The sequence below is a fragment of the Sarcophilus harrisii genome, chromosome 3, assembly GCF_902635505.1.
Source record: "Sarcophilus harrisii chromosome 3, mSarHar1.11, whole genome shotgun sequence".
NCBI lineage: Eukaryota > Metazoa > Chordata > Mammalia > Dasyuromorphia > Dasyuridae > Sarcophilus > Sarcophilus harrisii.
This window is the reverse complement of record NC_045428.1, coordinates 201818614-201845173: the sequence shown is the minus strand read 5'-3', so window position 1 is coordinate 201845173 and position 26560 is coordinate 201818614. Positions and strand designations below refer to the sequence as shown.

At 35.9% G+C, this 26560-nt stretch overlaps 1 protein-coding gene across 4 annotated transcripts in view; it reads left to right on the top strand.

The window, feature by feature from the left end:
• MSL3 (MSL complex subunit 3) overlaps positions 1-25829 on the top strand; it is a 33316-nt gene extending 7487 nt beyond the window's left edge. The window contains exons 1-13 of one of the 4 annotated variants that reach the window (XM_031959002.1): positions 2644-2662; positions 5493-5575; positions 5947-6042; positions 6347-6447; positions 8611-8699; positions 9755-9877; positions 10621-10781; positions 13159-13317; positions 15305-15567; positions 16675-16784; positions 21742-21841; positions 22161-22245; positions 25182-25829. In XM_031959002.1, the coding sequence (XP_031814862.1) occupies positions 6041-6042; positions 6347-6447; positions 8611-8699; positions 9755-9877; positions 10621-10781; positions 13159-13317; positions 15305-15567; positions 16675-16784; positions 21742-21841; positions 22161-22245; positions 25182-25281 (1293 nt within the window). In that variant the 5' untranslated portion in view covers positions 2644-2662; positions 5493-5575; positions 5947-6040 and the 3' untranslated portion in view covers positions 25282-25829. Of the gene's footprint in view, positions 1-2643; positions 2663-2894; positions 3086-4756; positions 5068-5492; positions 5576-5946; positions 6043-6346; positions 6448-8610; positions 8700-9754; positions 9878-10620; positions 10782-13158; positions 13318-15304; positions 15568-16674; positions 16785-21741; positions 21842-22160; positions 22246-25181 lie in introns of those variants that run through there. The other 3 variants (XM_031959000.1, XM_012546093.3, XM_031959001.1) reach the window with 3 other exon arrangements.
• The last annotated feature ends 731 nt before the right edge of the window (positions 25830-26560 follow it).

The following is a 26560-nucleotide window of genomic DNA, read 5'->3' as shown; positions in this document are numbered from 1 at the left end:
GGAGTAGTTTGCTATATCCTCCAGCTTATTTTACAGATGAGGAAACTGAGTTAAATGAGTTGCCCAGGGTCACACAGCCATTAAGCGTCCAAGGCCAGATTTGTACTTAGTAAGATGAATCTTCCTGATTCTAGAGCTAACACTCTTATTTATTTCACCACCTAGCCTCATCCAGCAAGTAGGAGGAGCTCTATAAATGTTTGTTGCTTGATTCTATTGATTTCGGTCAATGTATAAATTCTTCTTGCTTTATTTCATTGCATAAATTTATTCCAATCTTCCCTTTTCTCTAAATTCTTTATTATTTTGTTTTCTGTGCAGCAATATTCCTCAGTGACTATATACTGTAAATTTCTTTGGTCACATCTATGTTGACAGTCAATTCTCTCCTCACCTGTTAGTCTTTCCTTATTCTATTCAAAGTTCAGCACTTAAGAAGCCGTATCCAGTTCCTCAAATTTGTAGCTTGCTCAGAAAAACATTTTCTATCTATTCTGTATAATGCTTTAACCTGTCGTTTATTTCAGTATTCCATAAGCTTGAAAAAGCCAGCTTTCCTTTTTTGCCATTGTATCCTCAGTGCCGAAACTACTCCTAATTGCTTGTTGAATTAAATGATATTGAACTATTTTTTTTTTAAATTTTTATTTAATAGCCTTTTATTTACAGGATATATACATGGGTAACTTTACAGCATTAACAATTGCCAAACCTCTTGTTCCAATTTTTCACCTCTTACCCGCCCCTACCCCCTCCCCTAGATGGCAGGATGACCAGTAGATGTTAAATATATTAAAATATAACTTAGATACACAATAAGTATACATGACCAAAACATTATTTTGCTGTACAAAAAGAATCAGACTCTGAATTATTGTACAATTAGCTTGTGAAGGAAATCAAAAATGCATGTGTGCATAAATATAGGGATTGGGAATTTAATGTAATGGTTTTTAGTCATCTCCCAGAGTTCTTTTTCTGGGCATAGCTAGTTCAGTTCATTACTGCTCCGTTAGAAATGATTTGGTTGATCTCATTGCTGAGGATGGCCTGATCCATCAGAACTGGTCATCATCTAGTATTGTTGTTGAAGTATATAATGATCTCCTGGTCCTGCTCATTTCGCTCAGCATCAGTTCGTGTAAGTCTCTCCAGGCCTTTCTGAAATCATCCTGTTGGTCATTTCTTACAGAACAGTATGATATTGAACTATTGATTTTTTTTTTCCTATGGAAAAATGTGCTTGGCACATACTCCAAATTCCTGTTTTTAGCATACATTTGTACAGGGCTTTGAGTGCACTCATGCTTGTTATCTCACTTGATTCTCACAACTCTCTTGAAAACAGTTAGAATCACCTTTTTACATTTGAAGACACTAAAGCTCAGATGAAATGACTTGTACAAAAAAAGTAGGAAGGGTAGAATCATCACAAATCCTCTCCCAGTCTCCTCTGCCCTCTAATGGGAGGGCTGGAGGAGGAAGAACCAAACTCTTCCCAATGCCTCCCTTTATAAAGGTCAGAGAATGCATTTTAAACTCATTCCACTTTGCATTTGCTGCTTCACCTGATTTCAGCTTCCGCATTGCATAGATACCCTTAGCTGTGCACTCTGCAAATTCACTTTTAAGCTCCTTGAGGGCAGGTCTTTCTTTTTAATGTATTCTTATCCCTCGCTTAGCAAGCATTCCCATGCCTGGTATACAGTAGCTAGTTAATATTCGTTTACTGGACTGGATTGGAAATCCAAGTTCTCGGACTCGAATCCAATAAATACATGCTTTCCCCGCTATATTAAGCTGGAAAGACACGAGGGGAAAATGAAAACAGCTCTACAAGCAGACCACAAGTATGTAATTAAGCATGTGGTTTACCTGTAGGGGATACAATAAACAGTTCCTGTCCTCAAGAAGCTAGCGTTGTCTGGATAGAACGTTGAGCAGCATACAATTGAACAGTAGACGTGTATGTGCACTTTCATCCCTACATATCACATGTACAAGCGGGGATTTGGGGGAACCTCTTACGCAGTTCCCCTTGTACCCCAGGCTGTGACTGTGCTTGCTATAAGCACCTATGGGAAAGTGCAGGAAAATGGCAAGTTTTCCTCCCAAACCCTCCCACCCTCAGTATCTTATTCGATTTTAATCTTAAACTATCATTAATTTGTAAAGTTTAACTTCCTCCTTTTACAAAGGAGAGGGAGAGGAGGCTAGATGCATATCGGGCTGCAGCTCAGGGAAGCCCGCAGAAGCATGCTTGCAACACCCCGGACACCGGGCGGCAAGGAGCGGAGTTCCTATTTAGCAATCGGCACGCGTGCACGCGAACCAGCTCGAAGACTTTGGCGCGCCGACACGTCACGGGATCGCTTCGGTACTACGGCCCGCCCCTTCTCCGCCCCAACGATTCCCCACCAGACCCCGCGCTCTTCCGGGCTGCGGCCAAAGCCCGGAACGGAAAAGTCCTCGCACCTTTCTCTACCCCGCCCTCCCCACCAGGCCCTAGATATCGGGCATGCTCAGTAGCCCACGGTCACCCGCTGATCTCCCTCGCCGACCACTTCGGTGCTCCCCTAGGGGGGTGGGGGTCCGTCTCTTCACCCCCCCCTCCCCCACCCCCGTCGACGTCGGCGCGGCGGCGGCGTAAAAATAAAAAGGGGTGGGTGAGCGCGTGCGCGCCGCGCTTTTGCGCGGGCCAGGTAGCTAGAGGGAGGAACAAGCCTGGGAGACCGGGCGGGTGGGGGGGCCGAGGGGGCAGGCAGGAGCGCAGCCTGAGCGGGAGGCGGAGCCGAGGGAGGGCTAAGGCGGGAGGGGGGGAAAATCCGGGCCGGAGCTACCTCTTTCTCCGCCCCCCCCCCTTGCTTACTGCGCGCCACCTCCCCCTCCCCATTTCTTTCCCGGCCCCCCCCACCGCACCCCACCCCCACCTCGCGCACTGCTCCTCGCGACCTGGATTTTCTCCCTCTGCCACGATGAACAAATGAGCTCGTGCGGGGGAATGAAATTTAAATTTCAGTCAGGGGAGAAAGTGCTGTGCTTCGAGCCCGACCCCACTAAGGCGCGAGTCCTGTACGATGCCAAGGTGCCACTGAGCGGGACGAACGGGCGGGGGGAGGATGGGAACGGGGGAAAGGGGACGGAAGGGACGCCAGCGGAGGGCAGGGGAGGAGAGGGGATGGAGATAGGTGCGCGGGTTCCCCGGGGCTAGGAATGGGAGGACAACGCTTCGGGGAGAGAGGGGGGAGAAAAATGACGTGCTCCTTCCAGGCGGTTCCGGGGAAAGGGCGCCAACCGCTCGGGTGGGCGAGCGGGTTGGGGAGAACCGCGCTTGGCGCTGGGAACTGCGCGCGCGGAAGCGAGCCGGCCGGCAGGTCCCTGCGCCGCGCGGAGGGCAGCGCGCGGGGGGGGGGGGCAGCGCGCGGGGGGGGGGGGGCGCGTGGGGGGGGCCGGGCCGTGGGAGGGGCTGCGGCTCCAGAGGTTGCGCGCGCGCGCGCTCCAGCGCGAGGCTGTCAAAGAGCTTGGCCACGCTGGTGTCTCACACTTTATCTCCTTGCTCCCCTCTCATCCCCAGAGGACTCCAAGAGGGTGACGCTGCGGCTGCGTAAAGCAGAGTGCAGTCTCGCCCCCCTTCTACCTGTGTTAAGGAAATTTTAACCACCCACTTGTGCCCCCCCCACCCCTTTATTTTTTTCTTTTGCCTTTTTCTTCCACCAACGTGAGTGGTGTGTGCACGAGGAGGGAGTAGCATTTATACGTCTCTCACGGGTTGTTTTCTCTGAAGTGAAAAAAAAAATTATAGGAATTAAGGAACACTGAGATCGGGTTGTCTAGAGCAGGGGTTTTTGTCTGTGACCCTAGGCCTGGCAACCTTTCAGGCTGGGTTTCTCATGTTGTAAAAATAAGATAATCATAGCTCCTACTGCATGTGGTTGTTGTGAAGGTGAAATGAAATCGTTTTTGTGAAGTACTTTGCAAACGTTAAAGCCCCCTTGGTGAAACCCAGGGGCATCTTCTTAGAATGTTTTTAAATGCATAAAATAATATAGGATGACAAAGAAAACCAAACATTGAAATATTTATCTGTAGCCATCCATATCAATCTTTATCTACATATATCTTTTCATTTCTATTTATACCTATATATATATATCCTATCTATATCCCACCTATTTATCTAATCTATCATCTGTATATCCCGTCTATATTATTTACCTGTATTTATCTCTCATCTGTATCCCATCTATTTATATTATTTACCTACCTGTCTGTATGTTGTTCTATAGGTATCTCTATTCCTGTCTATCTCTCATCTGTCTCATCTATATTATTTACCTATCTGTTGTTAATATAAGTATCTATTTCTGTCTATATCTTTCATCCGTCTCCCATCTATTTATATTTACCTGTTGTTCCATAGGTATTTCTCTCTTCCTGTCTATATCTCCCATCTATATTATTTACTTACCTGTCTTTCCCTATATTAAAAACCAAGTTCACAGCATCCAAGTTAAGAACTGAGGTCTTGATTTAGAGGAAGCCTAAGGTATATCTCTGGTTGTAGGTGGGAAAGAAAAGTGACATCCCCTGGAGAGGGCAAGGCATTTCCTTTGCAGTTACTGGGAATTTGCATGTCTCTGCAGTCTGGCTTCCAGCATTGTTCCTGAGCAGCTTCCCTCGGCCCCCCGTCGCACAGTTGCGCTTCCCGGCGCCAGCCTTCAGGCTTAGTCAAGTTGCTTTCGATGGCTTTAGCAACCCCTCCCCTGCGCCCCTTTGCCTGCATCGCCCGGGTGTTTCCCCTCCCTCAGCCACCGGCGTCTCTCGCCTGCTTTTCTCCTCGCCTGCCTCCCAGAGGCCCTTCCGCTGTGGCTGCCTGCCCTGTGTGACTTTAAAATGGGCGCCCCCAGCGCGGTTCTCCGGGATGCAGCCCCCAAGCCACCACGCAGCTTCCGCTTCCAAATCTCTGAAGCCCGTGGCAAGGATGGACTGGAAGAAATTCTCCAGTATAAGGGGGGAGGGGGTGTTGTGATCGACAGCGAAGCAGGAATTGTGTATCTTGTCTTGGAGGTAAGCAATACAGAAAAAGCTGAAAGAGTCGGCTCAGAATTTCCAGCTCAAGCTTGAAGGAGGTGGAGTCCTGGGGACTACATCTCCCAACTTTCCCGTGGCCGAGGCCAAGTTGTCCTGCCTATAGTTTGGTGTTTTTTAATGATAGGTTCCCTGGCCAATGGGGTGAAGAAAATAGCCCTGACTAAAATCCACGGAGACCAATTAGAAGGTAGTTGGGTGGATACTTCCTATTCCAAGTGGGATGCATCCACTAAAGAAAAAAAAACACGGAGATTTGGGAAGAAATTGTCATTCCGGCACAGATTTAGAAAATGAGAGAAATCTGTTAAAAATTATTTCTGGTCACTCAGATCGGCCTCAGAATTTCCCATGTATGCCTCCCAACGTATAAAGGATATCTCACCTGTTTTTTCTTATTTCAGATTGTTGATGTTATTGTTGGGAAAGATGATAAGGGCAGAAAGATCCCAGAATATCTGATCCATTTTAATGGTTGGAACAGAAGGTAAGTGTATGCTCCAGAACAGATGTATTACGAGACTATCAAAAACATTAAAAAACAAATAAACTTTTAACAGCACTTTTTTACCAAGAAATAATTGTTTTCATTTTCTAAAGAATAATATTTTCCAGACTATATGTTTTGGAAATCTATGGATAGTTAAGGAATCCTAATCTTTCAATATACTTGATTTCTTAATTATTTGACTACTTTTTGATTTTAAGCTATTTGAATGTGCTTCTAAAATTGAGGGGGGAAAGTTCTATGACATCCTTTTTTCCCCTCTCCCTCTGCTGCTTTCTTAGAGTTTGCTTTATTGTAATTTTAGAATTTTGGATATTTCAAGCCACTTTTTTCTTCTTTTGTTTCCTCAGCTGGGATAGATGGGCAGCTGAAGATCATGTTCTTCGGGACACAGATGAAAATCGTAGATTACAACGTAAATTGGCAAGAAAAGCTGTAGCTCGCATGTAAGTGTTAAATTCATGTCAGTGTAAATTTTTATATTTTGAAATAATATGTTGTAAACTTAATATGTGAATCAAATATAAATATGAAATTTGACATAATGAACATTTGCTTAATTTTTAAATGAACATAGAACCATTTAACTTTGAATCAGTTGTTGGAGTATTTGTAGTGATTGTATTAGGATATTAAAAACTGATACTAACCATTGACCATGTTTAATTTTAACTGGTTTTTTTTTTTTTTTCATCTATTTAAGTTGGTAAATTTACATAAATGAAGTTCAATTGAATTTATCTTCTTTAGGAGAAGAAAAGGAAGGAAGAAGAGACGCTGCAGGTTGCCTGGTGTTGACTCTGTGTTAAAAAGTCTTCCTGCCGAAGAAAAAGATGAAAATGATGAAAACTGTGAGTTGGCTAATTTATTAAAGAATAAGTTTACTTTTTTTCATTTTTTTTTTAAATTAAAGCTTTTTATTTACAAAGGATATGCATAGGTAATTTTTCCAACATTGACCCTTACATAACCTTTTGTTCCAAATCCCTTCCCCCCCATCCCCTCCTTTAGCTGGCAGGTAGTCCAATACATGTTTAATATGTTGAAATACATGTTAGATCCAATATATGAATACATATTTATATAGTTATAGTTTACTTGTTGCACAAGAAAAATCATAGTTTAGAAAGGTAAAAATAACCTGGGGAAAAAACACAAAAATGCAAGCAGTCCACACTCATTTTCCAGTATTTTTTGCTTGGGTGTATCTGGTTCTGTTCATCACTGCTCAATTGGATCAGAATTAGATCCTCTCATTGCCGAAGATAACCACTTCCATCAAAGTTGATCCTCATATAGTATTGTGATCTCCTGGTTCTGCTCATTTTACTGAGCATCAGTTCCTGTAAGTCTCTCCAAGCCTCTCTGTATTCATTCATCCTGCTGGTCATTTCTTACAGAACAATAATATTCCATAACATTCGTATACCATAACTTAGTCAGCCATTCTCCAGTTGATGGGCATCCATTCAATTTTCAGTTTCTAGCCATTATGAAAAAAGGCTGCCATGAACATTTTGGCACATACGGGTCCCTTTCCCTTCTTTAATATTTCTTTGGGATATAAGCCCAGTAGTAGCACTGCTGGATCAAAGGGTAGGCCCAGTTTGATAACTTTTTGAGCATAATTCCAAACTGCTCTCCAGAATGATTGGATCTGTTCACAGTTCCACCAAATGCATCAGTGTCCCAGTTTTCCCACATCCCCTCCAACAATCGTCATTGTCTTCCTGTCATATTAGCCAATCTGACAGGTATGTAGTGGTATCTCAGAGTTCTCTTAATTTGCATTTCTCTGATCAATAGTGATTTGGAACACTCTTTCATATGAGTGGTAATAGTTTCAATTTCATCATCTGAAAATTGTTCATATTCTTTGACCAATTGGAGAATGACTTGATTTCTTATAAATTAGAGTCAGTTCTCTATATATTTTGGAAATGAGGCCTTTATCAGAACCTTTAACTGTGAAGATGTTTTCCCAGATAAGTTTACTTTTTAAAGACTTATCCATCCACAGAGATGCGTCATGGTGTAAGGAACATTGGACATAAGAGAAGTAAATTCAGATAACTTAAATTCTCTAGATAACAGTTTTCTCATCCATTAAGTGGGAGTAAAAACCTTTGCAAAATCTACCTTATAGGACTGCTGAGATTCAAATAAGATGGTTTATGTAAAACTTTAAATAAATGAATTAGTAAGAGATAATGGATGTGAAATCATTTTTAGTTAATTGGATAAAAATTTAAATTTTACATATCTGATACTTAAGAATCAGTGCTTTTCTATTAGTTTATTCAGTTCCCTGCTTCTTCTCTACATTGCTTTTTCCTCTTTTACTTTCTTCTTTCTGAGGTTCTGATATATTTCCTTTAAGCATATTGTATTTTAAGCATGCTTGTCCAGTTCTTCTTTTTATGATCACACATTTCCTTGTCATTCATATTCTTTATACAGATTCTTACAAAATGGATATCATTGCAAATGATTGCAGTCCACTTTTTCCCCCACTAATAATCTTTCCATTACCTTATAGATCTCCCACAATTTCTAGGGCTTCAGTAATTGTGATATTATTAACAAGTTCACAATTACATCATCCCTGGAAGAATAATATTAATATTGAAATGATGCCTTTTGTACCCAGGATACATGTTGAGATTTGAGAATTTTGACAGTGCAAATATGTTAAAATTCACAATCTTTCTTTTTTTCTTTTGGGCTGAGATCATTATGTCTGCAGCATTTGTCACGTCTAGGTTTATCAGAGGTGCTAATCAGTGGATTGACCATCATATGTTACAGGATGAAAATAAGCATATTTTATCTGTTTGGGTTTTCTTATGTGGATTGTTTGGCTACTCTTTTTAGAGTAAGTGGGAATCTCATTGAGGAGGCCCTATGATGTTCTCAAACTGAAAAGTTTCTTATGAAAATTTTCATTATTTTAGGCAGGCTAGTGGGATATCAGATGATAATGATAAAATATGATTTATGTTTGTTTTATATAGCCATAAGTAGCTCTTCTGAAGATAGTAGTGAAGAAACAGATGAGGAAATAAGAAGTGAAGAAAGTGACATTGAAGAGAAAACAGAAATGGTAAAAATTTAAGATTTAAGACATTTTAAAAATATATTTTTTATCATAACAGAATTTTTCAAATTTGAATCTTGGCTTAATTATAAGTTTTAAAAATTCTCTTAAAACTTTACTTCACTTAATAGAAAAGATTTACCTTCTTTACAGTATTGTACTGAGTATATTATTGACTCTTTGCATTTATTCGTATGTCCAAAGATATTTGTACAAGTATTAAATCTTCCTAAGTAATTTAAAAATACAAGTGGTTTTTCCCTATTGTGTAAAGCCACCTTTGACATTTGACTGCATGATTGAATGAATGAGAGAAAGTGAGTTTACAGTCTGCAAGGCACTGTGCTAAGCATTGAGGATGTAAATATTTTTTGAAAAGCCAGTCCTTGCCCTCTAGGAGTTCACATTTTTATGTAGGGGAAGACCAGACCTAGAGCGGAATAATGGCTTGGAAAGGGAGTTTTATTATAAAGAGGTGGAAATTGGGGTAAAGGGGAGATGGTTTGAATGGGATGTTAAGCTGAAGCATGATTTGATGTATAGGAAGATCATTCAATATAATCTGCTTAAGGTGACTAGTTTATATGCACTCATTTACTGAATCAACTGTATTGGGTCTTGGGGTGGGAGCTCCAAAGATAATAGATAAATTTCCTCAAGGACAGGGCACATGGATTCTGGACTGCCTAGGTATAGAGATCCATTTTTCAGGTTCATTGTGGTAGATGATGGTTTAGGTAAGATAGATCAAGTCAGTGGTATCAGACAAATGATGATATGGCCTGCAGCCATTTGTTTAGATTGTAGAATTGTTTATTGTTTCTGGAGGCATTGATATTCTATTTTCTGGCCTTTTAAATTTTTTTGTCAGGTTACTTGAGAACTTAAGTCCACAATGCTAAACAAGTAGTAGTAGACAAATTGTAGAGCTACCTCTATGATTAGGGTTTGAGATGTTTTAAGAATTTATAAATTCAGGTATCTCTCATGGAAGTTATTATCTCTTTGCAGTTTAAGTTTACTGTGTTAAACTGTTAAAAATGGATTTGTGTTGATCACAGAAAGAAGAACAGGAGTTTCATACAAAAAGGGACATGGAAGAAAGAACTATAAGTATAGAAATACCTGAAGTTTTGAAGAAGAAACTTGAAGAAGATTGCTACTATATTAATAGGCGAAAACGTGTATGTAAAGGAGAATGTAAATTGGGAAGCTTATATTTGAAATTTGCTTGAATTAATTCAATTAATCTTAATAGTACCTGAGGAAAACTTTAGAGAATAAAATTTATATTTTTTAAAGTTTAATTTTAAAAATAATTATTGTAATAAGATGATATTTAAAAAGATTTTAAAGTACCAACTCTTACTTTCCCCCTTTTATTATCTGTGTGGACTTAGGATATTTCAGATTTGAAAGATACCTTAGAGGTCATTTATTCCAGCTCATATCTGAAGCAAGACTCATTTCTACAGCATCCCTGACAAATAGTCCTGTATCTTTTTATTGTCCTCTGTGATACCCTTAACGTTTATTCTTTTGAGATTATATTGTTTCATGATTCATAACCATACATCATAGTGATATTTAAATAATCATTATAGCTACTTTATGGCATTTATATTATAATTATCATAGAGATGTAGTTAATTAGTTGCTATATATATCAGGAAAAATATAACTGGAAAATTAGAAATTTTCCTCCTTTTTTAAGGAGATTAAGATCATTAAGGAGATTTAAGAGCATTTCTCTTTGAAGGTGTACTGGACTAGAATTGGTTATTTTTCTTTAAGTAGAGAAATTGAATTGGAATAGCTGAAGTCAGATTTTTTTAAATTGTTAGCTAGAAAGTAATGGTGGTTTGCTGTCATTGAAATCATTGTTTTTATTTGAATGATTAACAGTATAAATGTTTGTTTCTTATAGCTTGTGAAACTTCCATGCCAAACTAACATAATAACCATTCTGGAGTCATATGTGAAACACTTTGCCATCAATGCAGCTTTCTCGGCCAACGAAAGATCTCGTCACCACCAAACCACTCCACATGCGAACATGAATGTGCATTACATCCCACCAGAAAAGAAGTGAGTCACACTGCATCCGAAAGACACGGTTGTTCTGTAGAGAAGGCAGAAAGGGAATTCAAATGGGCGACACTTGTGTTTTAGAAGTTTTCAGCTCTGTTTTGTATTTGCCCCTTCTTGGATGTTTGTCTAATTGCTTCTCTTTAAATCACAGGTATCTTGGGGGTGCTTGTTTTCTAAGAGAAGTAGCTCAGCACGTAGCCAAGAGGCATAGGCGTGACAGTGGAACGTCTTTGAGTCTCTGTTTTGTTATCCATAGGATGATGATAACATTGTATTATTGTCTATCATACAGTAGTTGTGAAGAAAACGATTTATAAATCTTAAAAGTTGTCTGAAGGGGTTTTTTTTGGTTGTTGTTGTTGCCTTAAATGGTATAATTGTTTGCCTGTTGGATGTTTAATGGTACTTGAGCTTCACTGCTGCTTTTAATGTCGGCCTGCCCAGCTAGCTCTTAAGTTTCTCGGAGACTGTCTCTTGTTCATATTCTGTTTCTGTCAGTCTCACCAAAGTTCCTTATTGTTAATCCATGTATTAGAAATAAAGGGTAGAATCTCAACCCCATTTCAAGCAGTTTGTGAATTGAACCACAAACTGTTGCCCTGTGTTAAAAGGTTAGATTAACCTTGGATTAGTTTCTGATAGCATATATAAAATAGCAAAGTCAAATGGAATCTGATTCTCCAGGGACCTGCTGGAAGTACCCTTTTCCAAGTCAGGAATGAAAAACATACATATTTACAGCTGACCCACGAAGGTACCACAGAAAAGGGGTGGGTAGGGGAGCGTAGTGTTCCTCAATATAGTTTCTGTGGTTCTGCTGCAAAGCATATTACTATAATGAATATGCCCTCAGTAACCTGAGGTGACTGCAGATGAAGAAATATGAAAACCAATAAGAGGGATAGAAGTTCTTTGATGATTCTGTAGCATTGCTGTCTTCAGTGGGCAGCCATCACTCTTTAGCCACGCTATTAGAGCCACTGCCACTCCAAAAGTGGTGCCAAAAATAACCATTATCCTTCTAAGCCATGTGGGGATCCAGCACACTAATTGCCAGTTTTAGTTATGATGGTTACTGTATATTGTGTTAAATATGATAATTTATCATTTGGTACTTTGTGGATTATATAATATGTGTATTTTCCTTACCAAAAATTTGATGTAAAAATTTGCCAAATTTGTACATCATCTTAGCATTTATATAATGCCTTTTAGATTTGTAGAATACTTTACAAATATAATTTCATTTTATCTTTACAACGCTCTTGAGAGATAAGTTGCTATTATGATGAAGCAGACAAAGGTTAAGTGTCTTAACTAGAGTTATACAGCTAATAAGTGACTGAATCCATATTTCCTCTCTCAAACCTTTACCTTCCTGACTTCAGGTCCAGTGCCCTATCCATTTTTCCACCTAACTGAATTGTTTCGCTCTTGTTTCAAAAAACAAGATTTAGAACTTTTTTAGTTTGACAATACGTAGCTTATAGAGTTTCTGAGATAAATCCATGATAAGGAGTGAAAGCCCTGCAGGTTCTCCTGAGCTATCAAGAGTGGCTCTATGTCTCCTGCTGCAATCTAGAAAACTTGCCTCTATGACCCAGACCTTTCAGAGGCTCAGGCTCTCTGAGAATGTAAGTTGTAAAATGATGACTATTGTATTGGTAGAGAGTTTCTTACATTAATGAAATCATAGCCCCGACCCCCCCCCCCCCCCCCCAAAAAAAAAATTGTACATTAGCCTTTTTTAACCTTTTTGTCAAAAGAGCATAATGACATCCTTTGTACTTACCTTATGGGGTTGTTATGTAATCAAGTAAGATGAAAAGGTTACATAACTTTGCAAATTTAAAATTCTGTATAAATATTAGTTTTTATTTAGAAAGGCTTGGAATATCATCCCAGAAAAGGACTGATCCAATGATTGAGTATAATTAAATTCAGAAAGGCAATCTACATCTGTAGAAGATTGGCCACTAGATGATGAATTCTTTTAGCCACACTAACACATGTAGACTATCAATTAGAGTTTAAGAAGGGTTGTCTAATGAGTGCCTATGTGTATGAAGTCACGTATTCCTTAAGGAATAGAGTTAATTGATTATATTCTTCTGTTGAATTGGTTGACTATCTAAAGACTGGTGATAAAATTGTCATTGTTTAGAATTTACTAGCGCCTAATAAATTTAAAATATTTTATTTTAAAATTTTAGGATCTTTTTGTGGCTTCATAAAAATAAGAGAATTTAGAACTTAATTTTCATGTTTTCATTTGTATGGTATTTATTCATATACTTGAAATTTTTAACTGTCAGCTTTAGCCTTTATTTTACAAAGTATATTTAAACTATTTCTCTCTCTTTTAACATCTCAGTGTTGAGCTTTGTAAGGAAATGGTTGATGGATTAAGGATAACCTTTGATTTCACTCTGCCATTGATTTTGCTTTATCCATATGAACAAGCTCAATATAAAAAGGTGACTTCATCAAAATTTTTTCTTCCAATCAAGGAAAGTGCAACAAATACAAATAGGTAAGTTATGTACATTAGTTTGTTTTTTTTTTTTCCCCCAAAATGATTGAAATCTAATAATTGAAATAATTTTCTCAAAAAATTTATTCTTCAGCAAAATTGCTACTTGTATATTTGCTCTTTTCTGGACACTGTTGTGATTCTTTTAGACTGATGTCAAGATGAACATTTTGCCATGCAATCTTAATTATCATTAATCTTCTTTTATATTTCTAAATCACTTCAGTGGATTTTCAGTTAGAGAATTTAGGTTAAATCTTCCCTGAAACAATATAGTTTTTTTATAAAGTGGTGTGCTAAAAAGAACCATGTACTTGCTGTGTTCGTCACTTTCATTCCTCTGGCAATTTTTTAGTTTCCCCTAGTAAACACACTACCTTGGAAACCTTTAGAGATTTCTGATATGTAATTCAATTGAACAGATATCTTTTAAGCAACTGTTACGTGTGGATGCACTCTGGTGGGACTTTAAATAAATAAAAATTAAAAAAAAAATCTTTGCCTTCTAGAAGCTTATCTTGTTTCCTATCCTCTTGATTCAATATAATCAGAGATCCTGATTTAGTTACTTATAATCTGAGTGATTTTGTTCAACTCATTTAATCTCTGTGGGCCTCAGTTTGTTTATTTCTCAGTAGATAGAATCTTGGACCTGGAATTTGGAAGACCTGAATTCAAAATCAGCCTCAGACACTTACTGGTTGTGTGACCCCGGGAAAGTTATTTAATTTCTGCCCACCTCAGTTTCTTTTTGTAAAATAGGGACAGTCTTTATAGCATCTGTCTCTATTATTGTGTAATAGGATGGGACTGTCAGGAAAGAATAAAAGAAACCTATAAAAGTAGTTGGAGATTGGTGAAATTTTTTGTTGGCTATTTCACTATTTTGCTTTAATGTCCAGTATTGGTAATGGAAATAGGAATTACCTCATGTATCTACTTTAATATACCATAAATTGCTCATCTCCATCTTGGGGCACTGTTACCAAAGAATTATTATGTGTTCAAGTAGGTGAAACTTATACCAAACAATGCTGTATTTATCCCATAGGCCACCTAAAATTAAGCTAAGGATCTAATTTGATTTTTTTTTTTTTTAATAATCATAAAAAATGAGCATTCTCAGTCCATTGTTTTTAGCTTCTTATGCTTAAAAGTTTAGAGGAAAGTGATTCTAAAATTCATTAATTTTGTCCATCCTAGGCTTTGTCTAATAGGAGTATTGGGAATTAGTAAATTAATTTTTGCTTGAAATTTTTTTCAGCAATTTGCTCTTTGTTAAGCAAAGTGTGTGCATGTAAGAAATGCACATTTTTTTGATCAATTGACACATATATACATATACACATATACATATAAGGGAAATCATATAAAGATTATATATTTCTTAGGATACTTGGAAAGATTATTGAGAGATCTTTTTGGAGTTAATTCCTCCAGTAGTGTTCCATTACTGTAACTTCTGATTTCTTGCCTGTAAAATACAGATAATACTCGTTGGACTATCTCATGGGTTTTTTGCAAAGATCAAATGAAATAAGGTATGTAAGATATGTGTTTTGTAACTATAAAATACTAGCTAAATGTAAAAAAGGCAGCTAAGTGGAACAGTGGTTAGAGCACAGGGCCTGGAGTTAGGAAGACTCAACTTGATGAGTTTCAAGTCTACCTTCAGACACTGAATAGCTGTGTGACTCTGAGCAAGTCACTTAATCCTGCTTATCTCAGTTTCCTTATCTGGGAAGTGAGCTGGTGACAGAAATGGCAAACTACTTCTGTATCTGCCAAGAAAACTCCAAATGGGGTCGCAGAATTGGACAAAACTGAAAAACAAATTAAACTATTCTAAAAAACATTTATTATTTTCATTTGTGTCAATGTTCCTCATAACATATGATATAAAAGAATAAATATTCCCATTACAAAAAATCCTTTGTTATTATTATTGGTGGCTAATGTAGTTAAGGATTTTACTTTTATTCTTTAGGAATCAGGAGGAACTGTCACCAAGTCCACCCTTGTTAAATCCACCAACACCTCAGTCTACAGACAGTCAGCCTGCTACAGGAGAGCCTGCCACACCCAAAAGAAGAAAAGCGGAACCAGAAATGTTACAATCTCTAAGGCGTTCTACACGTCACACATCCAGCTGTGACAGGCTGTCTGAAAGCAGTGCTTCTCCACAGCCTAAGAGAAGGCATCTTGACACATCTGCCACAATGCCAAAATTGTTTCTGCATTTGGAAAAGAGTAGGTTAAAACTTTTTTATTAAGTTATTCTCTTCATAAAATTTAACACTTAAAATCTTTTATTTTGTATTTTTTATTCCTTTTTGTTAATCCAGTACATGAGCTCTTCTTGTTGAGACCCTTCTACTTTTACAAAATGTATATTTTAAAACTCCATTAGATTTAAACTTCAACAAATAAAAATAGTTTAAGATTTAGTTTAAGGATTATTTACCTTCTCCTAAAGTTGGTTTCATTTTAGGGTTAGAAAGCTGGTCTATTGAGCATTTAATTTCATAAGTCATAGCCATTCTAAATTATGACAGAGAAAAATGAAATTAAACCATTTTTCACTTGAGTAATTTAGGCAGAATATTGACTTGGTTTTATGGAATTCTTGAGTTAAAGTTCCACTTCTGCCACTTGCTATTTGTGTGATCTGGAGAAGTCTCAACCTCTTTTTCCCTCTTGCTATTTGTGGGATCTGGAGAAGTCTCAGCCTCTATTTCCCTCTTTGTAAAATGGGGGACTGGGTTATTATGATGAGCAAATGTGGAAAATGCTTTGAAAAGTTTAAAACTCTTTGTAAATGTTAATTTTTGCAGTATAGTTCTGCTTTTTCCTCAGATTTGTGAATTCAGTGACTGTTTTTGTATTAATGCTGAATTTAAGGCAAATATACAGATTGAAAATGAATATTTTTGTATAAGAGTTAAATAAAGGCATTCTTGAGCCTTTTACTCCACCTCAGCCAAATTCAGTTCTTTTTATCTGGAGTTTCTAGGCATAGAAGCTTAAAATAGCAAGCACTATCTAGAAGAGTACACACTGCTATCAAAAAAATGGAGAAGAGGAATGGAGAGAATCAAAGGATGAAGCCCAATAGAGGTGGAAATTACAAATGGACTAAAAAAAACCTACAAAGTGATTATAATATATTGTGTTATCTATTACTGAATTATCTATTTTAGATTTATTCCTTACGGTTTTTATTAGTTTATGAAGATTTAGCCATGATACTACATGATACATAATTGAAATACTTAAAATGCATACTTTTTAATTGAATAGAATGTATAGTTTGCAGCTGAGTTAATTTATCTTTTTTTCCCTCCCATCTTTTGGAAGAAACCCCAGTACATAGTGGATCATCCTCACCTATTACTTTGACTCCTAGCAAAGAAGGGAATGCAATGTTTGCTGGCTTTGAAGGTAGAAGAAATAATGAATTAAATGAGGTAAAGAACTAATGTTTTAGAATTCATCATCAATAATAGTTGAAGGATAAAAACATTAGTCTTAGATAAAAACAGATGTCTGTGTTATTGAGCGATTAACTAACTTACTCTGGCTCAGACAACCAGCATGCATTTGAGGCAGATCTTGAGCTCTAGCTTCGAGGGCACCTTTTTGTTCTTTATTCTGTGCTGTTTTGCTTTTTATAAGTCCTCCATGGAAGACTGACTCAGCATGTTGGGTTCAGAGGGTATATATAGCACGTGGGTGCTTTTTCTTTTTTTTTTTTTTTTCCAATTTCTTTTTTTTTTCCCTCAATTTTTTTTTTTTTCTTTTTTAAAATTTTTATTTAATAGCCTTTTAGTTACAGGTTATATGCATGGGTAACTTTACAGCATTAACAATTGCCAAACCTCTTGTTCCAATTTTTCACTCTTACCCCCACCCTCCCTAGATGGCAGGATGACCAATAGATGTTAAATACATTAAAATTTAAATTAGATACACAATAAGTATACATGACCAAAACGTTATTTTGCTGTACAAAAAGAATCAGACTCTGAAATATTATTGTACAATTAGCTTTTGAAGGAAATCAAAAATGCAGGTGGGCATAAATATAGGGATTGGGAATTCAATGTAATGGTTTTTAGTCATCTCCCAGAGTTCTTTTTCTGGGCATAGCTGGTTCAGTTCATTACTGCTCCATTGGAAATGATTTGGTTGATCTCGTGCTGAGGATGGCAGGTCCATCAGGAACTGATCATCATATAGTATTGTTGTTGAAGTATATAATGATCTCCTGGTTCTGCTCATTTCACTCAGCATCAGTTCGTGTAAGTCTCTCCAGGCCTTTCTGAAATCATCCTGTTGGTCATTTCTTACAGAACAATAATATTCCATAATATTCATATAACGTGGGTGCTTTTTCATTTTGATATGCAATTGGCCACATCCTTTTCTAGTTCCTTATGCCTTCAGTAATATCAAGGAGTGTAAGGTTAATATTATTTTCCATTCTCTATTTACATTGCCATCATCTTAGTTCAGGCCCTCACTTCTTTCTCTCCTGCTTTACTGCAGTGGCTTTCTAAGTCTTTCAAATCCTTTCCCCACATGACTGCTGAAATTATTTTCCTAAAGTTCAAGTCTTACCAAGCTATTCAATTAACTCCAAACACTTCCTTTTTGCCTTTAAGATCAAATAGAAACTCCTCAGTTTATCATTTAAAGCCCTTGGCTCCAACTTATCTTTCATGCCTTGTTATTCTCCTTTACCCACTTACAGACTTTAGAAAGCACCATTTTTCTTCTTTCTTTTTAAGCCTTTCATGCTGAGGTAATAAGATGAGAAAAACTGGTAGGGAAAAAAAAGAATAAGGAAAATAAGTTTGGGAGTCAAAGAGAAAGAATACTACAAAAAAAAAAAAAAAAAAAAAAAGAAAGCCATGTGAGAAACCACAAAATTCAATATAAAAAGTACTGGCTTGAAGGTCAGAGGTCCCTAGGCTCTGCCTTTGCCACAGTTAGTTGTTTAAGCTTCATCAAGTTATTTAATCTCAATGCTATGGTTCCCTCCTTTCAAAAATGAGTGCCCTGCACCAAATTTCTGAAGTCTGTTCTAGAACTGAAATGCCATTGTGCTTATTTAATTGGTGTAGATAAGATCTATATTTGTGAATTTTTTTTTCAGTTTTTTTATGAAATCCTGATTTATTGATGTGAATGCTTTCCCAGAGAAAGATTACAACTGCTTCTTGTCTTAGTATGTTCCCTTTTACAATTGTCTTTTTTCTTTCCTACATTTTGCCCAGGAGCTGACTTTCTAGGGGTGAGCCTTTTTGAGCATAGTTAAGGTTATCTTCAGATAACCCTTTTGAGCTTGATAAGGGCTTTCTATAGGATATTCTCTGCTGGTGTAGCTTTTTATAACAATCCTTGATCATTCCCTGCCATGATAATACAGCAGAATAAAAATTTAGTGGAGGTACATATATAAAGCACTGTGATGAGTCAGAATTTCAACCACAAACGCAGTTCTTTTGCTTTTAGAGACAATTTTATGAGTTGCTTTGGCCAAAACTTCATTGCATTGTGGCTAGTCCCCTGGTGATGAAACTTTATGAACTTCTCATAGATTCAGAGCTGGGAGTGACCTTGTTAAAAAAGGACCTTCCTGTCTTTGTAACTAAGCAAATCACTTAACTTCTCCAGGCTTGAGTATCCTTAACTGTAAAAGGAGGGTTTGCATTAAGATGACCTCTAAGATTCCTTCAATCTCTAAATTAATGATTCCATGCATTAATCCAACTTCCTCAGTCTGTAGACCAAAGGACTGAGAACCACAGAGGCTCACATAGGTAATAGACCTGGTATTTGATCCCAGGTTTTCTAATTCCAAATCCAGTGTTCTACTCACTAAACCACAATGGGATGACTTACCATGTCATACTTGAATCTCTGCATCTTGGAAGCACCTGTCATATTTTGTACCTTGTTAGGATAGCTTTGAATAATTTAAAGTAAATTTCTTTGCCACTGAGGGTTTGGAATAGAACTTTGGAATATATGAAAATAGAACTAAAAATTGGCTTTCTTATGGGGTGGAACAACATCAAAAATTAATTTTAGCAAGGAGACAAATTCAGATAAAGTAAATAGAATAATTTGGCTTACAAAATTGAAGTCGTTCTCAAATTTTCCTATAGTGGTAGACCCCTCAAACTAAATAAAAACTGGCAAAAATGTTTCCAGTAAAATCTTCTTAAATTATTATTTTAATGTCTGTAAACACATAATATAAAGTTCATTTAAACTGTTTTTGTAATATGGTTTGAAAAATATGGAAAGAGATTATTTGATTAGGGAAAAAGATATATTTTTTTCACACCCACAATTTCTACAGAGTTTATCTGAAGGGCCTAAAATACCCATATTTAATTCTATATGATTAGTTCATCTGTTTTTCTCACTTGAAGGAGTAAAATGTTCTGGTCAGCTGTGTTAACGCAGGGCTTTTCACCTTGCCAATGTGAGATTGCCATCTAGTGGCAAAAGGGATAATTGTTTACTGACTTAAAGAAACAATGTTTTTAAATTATGTTCAGGAATTCATTTTAGCAGAAAGTAGGGACTCCATGTAGGAAAAGGGTAAAAAGAACCCTTCCCTCCAACTAGTTCATACTTACCACTTCTTTGAAGTAATTGAGGCTGTGTAGTTCATTTGTAGTATGTGACATAATTTTCTCAAGGAAAAGTAGGGGCCTTTAAAAAAACAAAAAAACCCAAACTTCCTTAACTAATCTTTTCTTTTAACTTCTAATTTGCTATTTTAGTTTTGTCTTTTCAATCCAAAGGTCACTTTCTTTTGTAGAGAGAAACAAAACAGAAACAAAATAAAATAGAAGAGCTTTGTCTGCTTTCTTTTGTCATTTTCATTGTCCTTTTCACTTTTTTTTTCCCCCATGCCATCCTCTTCCTTCTTTTATCCCCTTCTTAGCTTAAGAAAATCATAGCTTAAACAGGAAATCAAAACAAACAAAATCCCCTTTTTCTTACCAGATCACTGTAAGGTTTAATACCTCTGACGCTATTTTTATTGTACAGCACCATATTTTTGTATTCATTCTCTCTTGCCTGCTTTTGTGTCAGTTAATTAAATGTTTCCTTTGGGCCAGCAAATATGCTAGGTGCTGGGGCTACAAAGATGAAAATGAATCCGGTTTCTTCTGACTTCTGACATAGTTTGGTGCTTTAGTGAATAGAGCACTAGATGGAGGGTCAGGAAAATTTGAGAGCAGATCTGCCCTTAAGACAGGTGAAATTTATTTTCACCTATCCCCTAACTGCTCTCTCAGTTTCCTCATGTGTAAAAGAAAGATAATTATAACACCCATCTGCCATATTATTGGGAGTATAAAATGAGATATTGTAAAATGCTTTTCAAATCATAAAGCATTATGTATTTGTTAGTTGTTCAAATGTTTTACTTATTGGAATTACCCTACAGCCCCCTCCCCCCCCTTTTACCCCTGAATTTCATTCTTGATAATCAAAATATTTATATCCAGGTCCAAGTTGTCTTTGGCAGCATATTATAATCTGTCTTCTTTGACCTATAATTTTCCACTATCGTTCTTGAGTCATTTCTAATTTTAATTTCTCAAAGATGTGTTGAGAGAATATTGATGTTAAAAAGAAAGATTTTTGTTTTGTTTTTTTTGGGGGGAATATTGGGCATGAAACTAGGACAAGTAATATTTCATGTGAGTATAGTACTTTAGTTGAAAAATGGTTTCACATGTTATATCATTTAATTTTCTTAATTTTTAAAGGTTTGTATTGATAGTAATATCTTTTTTTACATACTGTAAAATACATATTGGGAAATAGAAGATTAAGTGACTTGCTGAAAGTCAGATTACTAGTAATTTTAAAAATCAGAACTTGAATATATGAGTTTTGACTCCCAAGTTCAGGATTCTCCTAAGTTGATAAAAGTATATTATAGAACATATCAGCTTCTATTCTACTAGGGAACAGGGATATTTTGTATTTACAAGTAAGCAATATAAAGGATACACAAAGTATTAGGCAATTTTAAGAAAAAAAGAACATATATGACTAAAGAAGGGACAATGATCAAGAAAGACCAAGTGTAGGAAGTAAAACTCAGTAATTTTATCTTGAAAAATGTTAAGGATTTCAAGAGGGGTGGATGTAAGAAAAGAACACATTCCAGACACCAGGGACACCAGACATTAGGGACAGTCAGAAGATGTGTCAATGTGGGCAGTTTTACAATAATAGACCAGATTAGCTAATTGGGTAAATTAAGGGGAGTAATATGAAATAAAAACATAAAAGTAGATGAGAGGCTAGTTGGACAAACCTAAATGTCACTCTGACAGAAATAGTTTTTATAAACTAACCATGAAACTATTAAATTATTACTTTCAGGTGCTCTCTTGGAAACTTATGCCAGAAAATTATCCCCAAAGTGATCAGCCTCCTCCTCCCTCATATATTTATGGGTCACAGCATTTGTTGCGAATGTTTGGTAAGAAGTTCTTGTTTTTTATCTTGTAAAGTTTGCCCCAGCTTGGAGTTCTTGCTAGAGTTTTAGATTTATTTTGAAATTTCTATTGGGTATCATGTAAATCTTTAGTGAAAGCTGATTTTTTAAATATTTAACACCATTTTTAAAGAAACTATTGCTAGCCAAGATTTCATTTTTAAAAAATGCCAGTTTCATTAGAAATAGGAGTAGAAGAAAACCAAACTTCAAAATGAGAAAATTAAAAGTGGGGTAAGGATAGGTATTTACCATACTTCTTTGGCTTCGTTTATTGATTGTGGATTGTTTTTTTAATTCACAGTAAAACTTCCAGAGATCCTTGGGAAGATGTGCTTTTCTGATAAGAACCTTAAGGCTCTGGTTAAGCACTTTGAGCTTTTCCTGAGGTAACTTGCTCTTTTTGTATAAAATGTATGCTGTCATTTTAGAATATCATGAACATATTACTTTTAATAATTTTTTAAAGCAAATATGTATTGGGAATTAGAAGTGTCTCATTTTTAAAAATTTATGTACTCAATTACTATTATGCCTGGTGTTTAATAGTAAGTACTTAATATGTTTTAATTGATTGATACGTCTTTTCAGGTAAAATATTTAGTCAACACAATCATCTTAGCCTTTTAATTGTAACTAGTTATCTTGTGGTTGACTTGTGTTTCTTTACATAATTGATCCAATTTCTAATGGTATATTTAGTATACTTGGAGAATCTTCTATAATAAAGGACTTTGTCAACATTATATGGCTTTTAGACTTGGATTTCAGGGATAAATTTTACTTTTTGCATAGGAATAGACCCTAGGTATACTGTGCAGTAATTTGAAATAAGTAACTAAGAAAATATAAAATTGGAAATATAATCTCAATTTTGAAATGAAAATTATTTTTCTCTTCATTGTCCTTCACATTTCTCATGTTTGTCATCCTTCAAGAAATCCAGGTTCAAAAACTTGGAATCATCCTTGATTTTTCCCTCTCCCTTAATCCATTTAGGTATCACATCTTTATTTTTTCTTCACAACATCTCTCTTTCTTTACACTTCCTTTCTCTACACTTACATAACTCCCTACTCTAGTTCAGGACCTTTTCATTTGGACTTTTTCCTAATTGTGTTTTTTATTTGTTTTTGTCTCAGTTCTCCTCCCTTTTCAATGTATCTTCCATCTTGCTGTCACAGTGATATTACTAATATCAATAACACAAACTAATATAATAACACAAATATGACCATGTCATTTTCTTGAACAATAATATTTAGTTGCTACTTTTGCTTCAGTGACAGAATAAAAAATACTCAAGCTCTAGTGTATAGATCCTTCAATCTGACTCTCATTTACATGTCCAATTTTATTTCATATTATTCACTTTTATGTACTCTCCATTTGAGTCAACCTGGCAAGCTATTTGTTGATTATACTTGACATCCTATCTCCCCTGACATTTTCTTTTTGCTCAGCTGGTCTCTCACTAGTTTCTTTCTTCCACCTCTTGGGACCTTTAGCTTCCTTCAAGACATACCTTAGGTTCCACTTCCTAAGAGGTCTTTTCTGATCCTTCTCACTTGTTACTACATTCTCCCTCTTAAAATTATTTTGTATTATTTTGTTTATACTTTGTATTTGCAAGTTGTATATTCCTAGTAAATATAAGTTTCATCAAGTCAGGGTCTGTTTTATTCCCTCCCCCTCATCTAGTTTACTCCACAAAATGGCTTAATATTTGTTGAATTAAGTATAAATGAAACTTATGTGCAAAGAAAAATTCCAGGCCAACCACTATGAGAAAATTGAGAGGATAAAAGGATCACTTTCATCTTGGGTGGGGAGAGTTAGAGGAGACTGTAGTACTTAAGCTGGATTTTGAGGGATTGAAGGAATTGACAGGTAGATAAGAAGGCAAGCATAGGGAAAAGCCCGAGCAAAGACATGAAGATGAAGAGTTGAATGAGAAAAGGGGAACAGATAATGGTTCTGTTAATGGAAGAAATAATGGAAGAAAATAATGGAAGAAAATGGAGTGATATGAAATATAGCTGGCAATGTAGGTTGGAACAAGATTGTGGAGGACTTCCCAGGATTAGAAATTTGTTCCTCAATTTGTTGTAATCATAATATAATAATAACTAAGATTTATATAGCACTTTGAAGATTACAAAGTGCTTTTTGGATATCTGATTTTATCTTCACTTCAATCCTAGGACATAGGTACTCTTTCCCACTTTACAGATGAGCAAACTGAAGCAGAGCTTAAGTGACTCACTCAAAGTTATATGGCTAGAAAACATCTAAAGCTAAATTGACATTTATGTCTTCCTGAGTCCAGGGACAGCACTCTATTCCCTGTGCCACCTAGGGAAAATTTGTGTGTAGAAGAGTGTCACATAAGACCGGTCCTGAAAAAACACAAACATGTTCAAACCAAGAGAATGAAGAAATAGTAACTGAGGTTCAACCCTCTCCCCCTGGACTTCCAAGCACTTTGACATTGTTTATGTTCTGAATTTTTATTTTTACGCTTGACTATCTTAGAAAAGTTTAAATATAACAAATTCACATGACAGCTCTCACAATGAAATAATAACAGCAAACACTTTGCAAATGATAACTCACTTGATCTTCACTATGACCTGGCCAAATAGATACTCTTGTTATCACTACTTTACAGACAAGGAAATTAAGATTGAGAGGATTTAAGTGATTTGCCCATGATCACATGATGAATTATTGATTGAGGTAATTTTCAAATTCATGTCTGCCTGATTCCCATTCTATTATCCTAGGCTTTATGCCATCTTACTGACCTTTAGGATAAGAGTATTGAAATCAAAATTACCCCCTTACACCAAAAAAGTAGATTATAGAACAGATTAGAACTTAAATGTTTTGCTCAACTATATTTAGCCTATTTAGCCTCTAGGAATGTAGTTGATTATTATCAACTACAATGATATTTCATTATGTTGAGTGATGTGGTATAGGTGGTTTTTTTTTTTTTTTTTTTTTTAAAGGAACCTGGGGGAGGGGGAGATTTGATTTCTAATATGTTGATAAAATTTTGGGTTATTTTTCTTATAAGTTCTTAAATTGTGTAAGATTGAATATAAATTGGAATTATAAGACTGATATTATGTATATGATATAGAACTAGTTTATATAATGTCATATTTTATATATAATTATTTTGCATAGTATAACACTATTATGTAATTATGTATTATATTACATAATGTTAAGATTGAATATAAAATATCATTTATGATGTTGAAGTAAAAATATAAAAACTAAAAATTTCTTAACAATTTCCTTTCTTTTATTTTAGATTTTTAGCTGAATACCATGATGATTTCTTCCCTGAATCTGCTTATGTAGCTGCATGTGAGGCCTACTACAGCACCAAGAATCCCCGGGCAATTTACTGAAAGTTAAATTTTTTGATGAGAATATGAAAAACATTCTCTCTATAGAGATGTTTATACTGTCACTTTGCCATATTGATAACAGATGAAAAATCAATGGAACTAGCATGGTTTTTCTTTTTAGATAGATCAAAAAGAGACTGAGACAGCTGGATTCTTTGGCAGAAATGGATCTCTTTTTTTTGTCTGAGTTGCCCAATTACTGCAGCATGAATTTCTCAAATATTTCTTATAAATATCGCTTCTAGATGACTTAAGGAACTACAGCAACATCTAATGCTTAGAATTGCATATTTTCTCTTTTAAAATGGGATAAGAGCAGCTGTATTAGTTGTAGAACATTTCATGAAAATGTAAATAATTTAATCTGATTCAGCAAAAAAAAAAAAAAAATGTGAAGTTGAGGTTTATTTTTTGCCATGGAACTAAGTTTATTCTTATGAGGAAAAATGAATGTCCTGTGGATTTTATTTCATAATTGCTCTTAGAGGGAAAACAAATGGATGGAAAAACACATAAATCAAAGCTTTTGGTTTATATTTCTGGAAAAACATTTTCAGTTACTTGAATAAAATATTGCCTTTGTTTTCAGACCAATAAAAGACTTTTGTTGCAGTTTTGCTTCTTGAGGGGAGGGGGTGATATTAAAGAGGATCGTCTTATAACTTCTTGCTGCTTTTTTGTGCCATTCTTGTTGAAAGTACTATATTCCTTGTGTTGACTTTACTGGAAATTTAGGTGGCTTATTGCTTCTCTTCTTGGATCCTATTCTTCTGACTATATACCTGCTGGAGAAGCTACTGGATACACTTTACCAACTCATTCCTCTAGTAGCAACATTGGCTCTAACCCTAGATACTTTCACTTTTTGTTAAATTGATAAATCTGTTTAAATTGATAGATCTCTATATTATGTAAGTATTAAATAACATATCTTTTAGACAAAATTCATCTTATTCTAAGGACTAGAGAATTTTACTTTATTCTTTAAAAGATTCCAGATCTTTATAAAATGGTTGGTGAAAATATGGTAATATAGAATCATTTTAGATGCCTTTTTTTCTTAGGAGGATAGTATTTGCTAATTAAAAAGTATGTTGGTTGTCTAATTTCAGAATTGTTTAACTGGAGACCCCTTCCATTTAAAAATCTTTATGTCAAAGTTTTCCCAACTTGCTTTAGGGAAGAGTTGTTTAAATTTTTGAGCCAATGATATACTTGAAATTATTCAAGAAATTTAATAGTAAACAAAATTGTGAATGAAAAAATAATTTTTGATTTA